This window comes from Platichthys flesus, chromosome 15 (assembly GCF_949316205.1).
Source record: "Platichthys flesus chromosome 15, fPlaFle2.1, whole genome shotgun sequence".
NCBI lineage: Eukaryota > Metazoa > Chordata > Actinopteri > Pleuronectiformes > Pleuronectidae > Platichthys > Platichthys flesus.
Genome location: NC_084959.1, coordinates 19,351,845 through 19,360,014, shown reverse-complemented (window position 1 = coordinate 19,360,014; position 8,170 = coordinate 19,351,845). Strand labels below are relative to the sequence as shown.

Below are 8,170 nucleotides of genomic sequence, written 5' to 3'. Positions count from 1 at the left end.
AAAACAAGACTTTAAGTTAGGATCATGACAATAAAAAATACTGAAAATAGTCCAGTATTTTAATATTACAAACATTATTTCCCAGCGAGAAGTTGTAATTTGACTCTCCACTCTTGGGCAGATTGGTCTAACATGTGATTTAGCATCAAGAAAAATATAGTTATACAGGTAACACTTTATTTGAAGTATTGGTACAAATAATCTCAAAGGAACAGTCAAGTACAAGATGTGTTGCAGGAACGAGGACAACGTAATACAACTTTACATAATTCTAACAGTAAGTTTCCTTTTCCCTTCATAAATAGGTTGGTTAAAACCAGATGAGTGACGGTTTAAATCAAAAACACGACCTATCCCTTTAAACGAGCTCCAGTGTCGACTCCTCCGTTAGTCCCGCCTCCTGCTCCCCGAGCAGCCTATCACATCGCGGCGCACGTGACGAGCGTTCACTGCGATGACCTCATCCCTGGTGTGGGATGACGTCAAATTCAAGATGGATGGAATCACGACCAGTGCGCAGAAAGCTCCACAACAGTGAAGAAAGTGGCGGCGGCGCGGAGGAAAGAGCGTGTTCACGACGTGCAGGGTAAGTGCGGACACACCGGGGAACTTAAGGGTTGACGCGGCCGGGGGGGAGCGCAGTTTGACGGAGCGCTGAGAAGAAGAAGCTTCTTTCCTTTTCCTCCCTGACGTAACTGGAGGGGGGGGGGGGTTGTGCTGCTGCTGCTGGTAAACCTGAGCGCATACAACCTGTTAGCCAGCGACGGACCCGCGCGAGGAGCAGCGGACTCTGAGCTGAACCCAGGCAACCTGGAGAGAAACCTCCACTTCCAGCAGGGCTTAACGGCTAATTCAATCCCCCCCCCCCCCCCCCCGCCCCACTCAGCTCCTCCGCGTGCCCGCAGTCAGTCAGCTCCGCGCGCTGTGTGTTCAACGAGGGAACGCGCTCAACTTTTCCCCCGTTCTCACCGATCAGACAGCCGTTCAGCGTAACGTGAAGGCAGAGAAGGCGGCTCCGTGGCCGTTAAAAGCTCACAAGTGCCGGGCTGTTCTCCCAACCTCGCTGCCACATCTCGGGCTGGAGAAGTCATATGTCCTGAGAAGCGGAGCCACGTCTCATGGATGACCTAACGCTGAAAGCCTGACTCGACTTCCTCATGTCTGACGCGGCTCTCGCCATCACCGCTGCTCTGCGAGTTGGGTTCACGCGGAGAGAGGAAAGAGAGAGAGGCCACAGGCTGCTTGTTTGTTTTTGCTGAATGAATGAACCGATCACAGAAACTGACACTGTTGTCAACATGTCTTCCGGTCACAGTTTTCAAAATAAACGTGCTTTATGTGTGGAAAAAAATAAATAATAGAAAAGAGAGTACATTTGAGTTCTAAAGTAAACACCCAATAGGTGCCTCTCAGTGTAATATCTGTTTGTGACCATGTCGCCCAGTACTTGTTATGTTGTGACTTGTGTTGTGTACAAATCAATGCAACAATTTGAATAAATAAATAAATAATGTGTTATTACCAGTTTATTAGGTATATTAACCTAAATCTAATGCCATTCCCAGTATGACCTTATCCATATGAATGTTCTTACGGCAAAACAGACTACTCTCTAGGTTATCACTATGATATTCCTCAAGGAGAAGAGGTATTGCATGACTGTTGCGTTAGACTGCATTACTTTTAGTCAGGCGCACCTCTTAAGGTGGTAACTCTGTGCATGTTGCAGTAATGTCCGGAATATTAAAATAATGATAATGACTATGTTGCCTTTACAATATACATCATATTAAAACACTAGAATGCTTTGCTTAACAGCAGTAGACACAGGGGGGTATTCAAGATTCACAACGAAATTACAAAAGTGTCAATCATCAAATCAAATTGTACCTGCTTTAAAGATTTTCTACAGAAAACATACAAATATAGGATATGAGCAACAATATGATACAAATATGAAATAAGCAAAACATGTAAAAGATAATCTTCTTCAATTCAATACAAGTTGAAGTAGTGAGGGTGCAGTTAACCTTAGGAGAATAGAGTAAAGTGACTTATATTATATGTCTTATATATAGTCTTTACGATCTGTTCCAACGGACATTCACCATCTTGTCCTGTATTCTAAAATAATATTAGTGCAGGTTGTGTTTGGCGGGGTGTGAAAGCCTGTTGATGTCAACAGGGGGTGATAAGCTGGGGGAGACTAAACAAACAGTCAGCGGTGAAAAGCCTTTACTTTAAATGTAAACTTACTGCATTAGTTATGGAAGCTGATTTGATAGAGTTCAATTTCCATGCACTCTGACTACCAACCTGATGCAGGGCCCATAAACATACTCAGTGTAACTGTGATTTTCGTTGTGTGTCATTGTGCACCTTGTATGGGTAAAGAAACAGTTTCATCTGACTTCTAGTGATCATCATAAACAAGTACTACTAGAGATAAAACCTATAATTTAATCTGTTTTATTAGGACATTCTTTACAATGTCAATAAAAAAAATTATGATTAAAAATTGGAAAAATGTTTTTGTGGAACACATTCTTTTTGATGTCTGACCGATCAGCTCCACAAGTTAATCATCTGGAGATGCTTGTCTTTGGGAAAATGTACAACAAATATGTCAAGTGCAAACTAAATGATAATCTTTATTTCCATTCCTGCATTCAAATAAAATACTTTTCCCCTTTTTTTTTTCAGCCATGGAGAGCCTAGTGCATTACAGTAACCCCTCCCATGCCCTCTCAGTGTTTGGGGTTCTCAATGAGCAGCGACTACGGGGCAAGATGTGCGATGTAGTCCTGGTCGTGGCAGACCAGAGGTACCAGGCCCATAAGTGTGTTCTGGCTGCCTGCAGTGAGTATTTCCAGTCCTTGTTCACACGGATGGATGCAGAGTCACAGAAGGTTGTAAACCTGGACTTCTGTGAGCCCGATGCCTTCGAGATGGTTCTGAATTACATTTACTCCTCCTCACTCTTTGTGGACAAAGGCAGCCTTGCAGCCATTCAAGAGCTGGGCTACAGCCTCGGAATCCCTTTCCTCACCAACATTGTGTCAGCACGACCCCATGCATCGTACTGTGTGTCTAGAAAAAGGCTTTCGTTCTCTGAAGGGGATGAGAATGATGTCCAAACAAGGAGCGTCATTGTGCGTCGGGTGCGGAATGACACAACCCATCCCTCTCGCTCAAATTATCAGAAAAAAACATCAGAGAGATCATTATCTCCCCACTCCACTCGGGGGGCTGCTCACCCACCATCAGAACACAACTCGCACGAATCAGTCAGGAAATCTGAATCCATCAAAAGGAAATCCACTGATCAGAGGGAAGCTGCTGAGAGGAAGTCCACCAATCCTTACTCCTCCATATTAAAAGGGAATTCATCACACATCACATTTGTGAGGCCTCAGCTGACATCATCTGTCTCTTTCAGTGATGCTGAAATGCAGCACGTAAGGATGCAGTCTGGCATTGACCCAGGTACTAAAGAGGAGAATAAGGACCAGGACCAGCTCTACCACACCAAAGTGCCCTTTGAGGGTCAAACCAGTGAGCCAAGCCAGACCATTGACAGGAGCGGGCCACTGATAAAAAGCCTACTCCGAAGATCATTATCCATGGACAGCCCTGTTCCAGTCTTCTCCCCCACTCTGGAGCTGAAGGAGCTGCAGAATCGAGAACAGTCGGTTGTTAAAATGGCATCAAAAGTGTGTGGGCCAGAAACATCTGCTCAAAATGGTAATTCAAAAAAAGCATCCCCTCTGGTTCTCAGGTCAAAGTACCCCAGCACGTGTGATGAAGAAACTCAGGTAGAAAGAGAGGTCAGTGTGAAAGCTGAGCCAAGCAGTCCACTCGGCGACCCCATGGACATAATCCGGATCACAGTGGGAGATTCTTTGCCAGTCAATCTTAAAGACTTACAAACCAACTATGACCAAGGATCCAGGATAGACTTCAATCATCTGGGGAAAAGGAAGGAGAGGCCAGACAACAGAAGATATCCTTTCAAGAAGAACAAACTTTTTAAAGAACATACCCTCCCACCTGATGAGAACATGTCAGAAACAGTACCTCAGAGTGTCAGCAGTGAATCTATTGAGAACAGTGCAGAGCTGTTTAACAACAAGATTTTCAAATGCTGGAACTGTCTGAAAGTTTTCAGGTCTAGTGCTGGACTACATCGACATGTAAATATGTATCACAATCCCGAAAAGCCGTATGCTTGCGACATCTGCCACAAGCGCTTTCATACAAACTTCAAAGTGTGGACACACTGCCAAACTCAGCATGGTGTCGTACAAAACCCAGCCTCGTCCTCCAGCTCCTCTGTACTGGATGAGAAATTTCAAAAGAAGTTGATAGATATTGTGCGGGAGAGAGAAATAAAGAAAGCTTTGCTTTGGAAGTTAAAGAGGAATAAGCAGGGCTTCCAGTCTCCGGTACTTAACAAGAAGAGATTGAGGCCCAGCTACATTTGTCCTTACTGTGGGAAAGTGTTTGTGTTCCAGTCTCAGTACAGACAGCATTTAAGAACACATCCGACAGACAAGTCTGACCAGGACACAGCAAGTGAGAGCATCCTCTACCAGGAACAGGATGAGATCACTCAGCAGAAGAACACAGACACTGGTGTTTACTCCTGTAGACTCTGTAATATGAAGCTGTCATCACTCTTTGAACAGGGCGATCATGAGAGGGGCTGTCGACATGCAACTGTATGCCCGTACTGTGGCCTCCGATTCTCAAGTCCAACTGTGAAGAGGGACCACGAGACTCACTGTAAGTACAAGAAACTGACGTGCCTGGAGTGTATGCGGACCTTCAAATCCTCCTTCAGCATATGGCGCCACCAGGTGGAGGTCCACAACCACAATATTATGACGGTGAAGGACCAGATTCACTTACAGCACGAGGAGAACAGTGAGGAGGCGTCGGAGATGCTCAGAGAGGAGCATTATAGTGATGAGCCTCTGGCAACTGGGAGCTCGAGAGAGAACATTGGTTATAGTGACTCCTCAGGGCCATACATGTATGATTCAGAAGACTCGTCATCCTATGTGCCTGAGGACCTGAGCATGGGTCAACATGGCGAACTGGTGGTGAAGGAGGAGCCTTTAGAGGAGGCTGTGAGTGAGATGGAAAATACAGAAGCTGCCAAAAGTGGGTTTGAGGAGCCTGGTGTGTGGCCATGCGAGAAATGCGGAAATCTTTTCAGCTCTCGCAAAGACCTGGAACGACACCAGGAGCTGCTATGCCACATCAAACCATTCATCTGTCACATCTGCAACAAAGCCTTCAGGACCAATTTCCGCCTTTGGAGCCACTTCCAGTCCCACATGTCCACTGCAAACGAACCTGGAGCCAAAGAGTTCGACAGACACCCCTCGCCCCTGTCTCCCTCCCCTCCCATGACTCCTCAAAACCCTGAGCGCCACTCTCCACAGGCCACCGTGCTGAAATCCACGCAGCCGCCGGCGCCAGCTGCTGCAGAGATAGCCGAGGATTCCAGCAGCCCAGAGCCCTGCAGCTCATCAGCAAGCAAGACGAAGAGACCCGAACTAGAACGGCAACCCAGCAGCCACAGCCCTCTGTCAAGGTCAGACAGCATGGAGAACCCAGGTGGCACTCAGGAATCGGACACACTCTTTTACCACGCACCGTCTCTCTCTGCCCTGACGTTTAAGAGGCAGTACATGTGTAAACTCTGTCACAGGACCTTCAAGACGGCCTTTAGTCTCTGGAGCCATGAGCAGAGTCACAATCACATGTAGACCAGGTGTGGCGGTGCATTTTCATGAGAGACGATACAGAATATCTGAATAAACACACCTCAGCCTACAAAAGGAAGACTTTGAATGTATAGCTTTTTCGCTTGCCTCCAATGTCATATGTTAAAGTGGCCATGCTCATTAGAGGTGTAAACGTGAATGTGCAATCAAGTGCTAGATCCCTGTGTGAGATGAAATGATCATAAATGGTTTATTTTACTTTCAAAATGATCTGTTTAAAACCTCTTTTAGTTGTACACTAGTATTTATCTACCTAGGTGTTTTGAGATAACAAGGTACAGAGTTGCACCAGTCGGCAAACGGAGGTACAACTACATACACTGTTGTCTCAGAGTGTGAAAAAAGTGCTTTAAAGTTTTGGAGCTGGCAGTTGAATTAAATATTAGTGCTTTTCTGCTTTTGTGTCAGATCTATCTATTGATGTGAGTCACACCCCTTTAGGTAATATTGGTGGCCTCAACAATGTACTAAATATGCACTTTGTTTAACACTTGTTATATGGGGTTGTTTAATCCAAACTTGTAGCTATAGAGGTTTTAGGCTGCTTAAGTTAAAAGGCCCAGCAGTATGTGTTTTCTTTCTTCATACTTAGCATTCCTCTGAAATTTGTTGTCTCATATTTGAGCCTCAGACTGATTGACCTTCAGTATAAAAAAAGATGTTCTAACACACAGTTGGCACATCAGAATCACCTCAGACACCTCTGGTTTCAAACATTGCTTCTCAGTATGCAGCCCTGATTAATTGCTTACACTCAGTTCTGAAAGGTCACTGTATCTTCCTCATTGTCAGGCTGGTGAATCATTTTTTTTACAAATGATTAAGTCAGTGCAATCAACGGTCATGAGATTTTAGAACATTTTTTTTTTTTCTCCACAGGTAAATACGTATGTTTCCAAATGTTGCTGAAGAAAATCAAGTGTAAATTAAAAAAAAGAAGATGCTCAGACCAGCTGATTTTAAAAAAAGGGGTCATATCTTCCAGTGAAGAGAATGGGAAGAGAATGGGCAGGGTTGATTTGATAGTATCCTAAATACTACATTACATCATTCAAGTATTTGGCTCATCACTTCACCTTCTAGAAATCTGAAATATCCGCAGCGGGCAAACTTTCAGACATCTTTGATAAAAGCACACTGCAGTATCATAATATAACATATGGTTGAACTCAGTTAATGAATATGAAACTTCTAATATTAATATGTGTATATTAAATTCTGCTCCTGCTTCAATAAAGTCTCCTGCCCCAGTGCAGCATTAGCAGTGTTATGTAAATACTCATACACTGATAGATTTGTGCAATCGAACAGGTGGTAATGAACCGAGCTTTACAATGCTTTGGTGGCCTTATGCAAATTTTCAAATGCTTCGTCGATATTGTTTCACATGAAAGCACAACAGACGACTTACAACTCAGGCATTTCGATTATTGGTGGTATAGTGGAGAAGGGAGAGGCTGATCTTTTTTCTTTTCTTTAACGGTGAGAGAATGTTTCTGCTTCCTAAAGGTTTATTACTAAAGATTATGTTTTGATTGTATTCCAGTTGTTCCACAGTTGTATTTGCGTACTAGTATATTCTGCTTTCGCTTTAGCTTGACTGATTGTCTTAAATTATTAAGATTAATTATATTTGGAAGATGTTGATTGCTCAACAAAATTTGTTCTATTGTTTTTCCTCTAAATGAGTCACTCTAGCTGCATTTTGATGTTTAATTCATTGGAGAGATTCTGTATTGCGAAATAGTGCTCTTAATTTCCTGTGAGAAACACTTTTAAGGTTTCACAGAAACGACTAGAATTGTGTTTATGGAAGTGTTTGTATCTGCGATTTTGTACCAATTTTGTTAGTAAAGAAAAGTTTTATCTTTTTAGTATTCCTGTGCTCTCACTGCAATAATGATTACTGTTCTATTTGTATCAGCATCGGTTGCATTATTGTTGCTTTTGGAGATTTTGCAGTCGTTTTGTGCTTAGGTTTTTCTACAGTTTTTGTGCTTAATTTCTGTAATAAAGAGTAACAATGGAGAAACCATGTGCAACCGTATGTTGTGTTTGAATCATTTAGCTTCAAGTGTTCACTTTACCTCAGGTCTATGTAACCAGGCACCTCAGCTAATGTAGATCGTATTCTGACATCCTTTATCCATGTTTGTTAGATCTTCAATAACTCAATGATATTAATCTTTGTTGCATTTCAAACAGTCCGGGGCTTCTCCTACAAATGTTCTGACTCTAAAATGTCCCAGAAATGCCTTTTTCTGTCCCAACATTTTATCTGTGATCACGATAATACATAACTTTCAGTTAAATATATTTTAAAGCTTTCATCTTCCTTTTACAAACTAGTTAACACGGACAATTATCACCCAGTT

The 8,170-nt window shown here is 43.1% G+C and overlaps 1 protein-coding gene across 1 annotated transcript; it reads left to right on the top strand.

Annotated features, from left to right (window-relative positions):
• The first annotated feature begins 464 nt into the window (after positions 1-464).
• Positions 465-7,830, top strand: zbtb21 (zinc finger and BTB domain containing 21). The gene is made up of 2 exons (XM_062406448.1): positions 465-586; positions 2,704-7,830. Exon 2 carries the CDS (start codon positions 2,706-2,708, stop codon positions 5,775-5,777), a length of 3,072 nt encoding a protein of 1,023 aa, XP_062262432.1. The 5' UTR covers positions 465-586; positions 2,704-2,705; the 3' UTR covers positions 5,778-7,830.
• Positions 7,831-8,170: the final 340 nt, after the last annotated feature.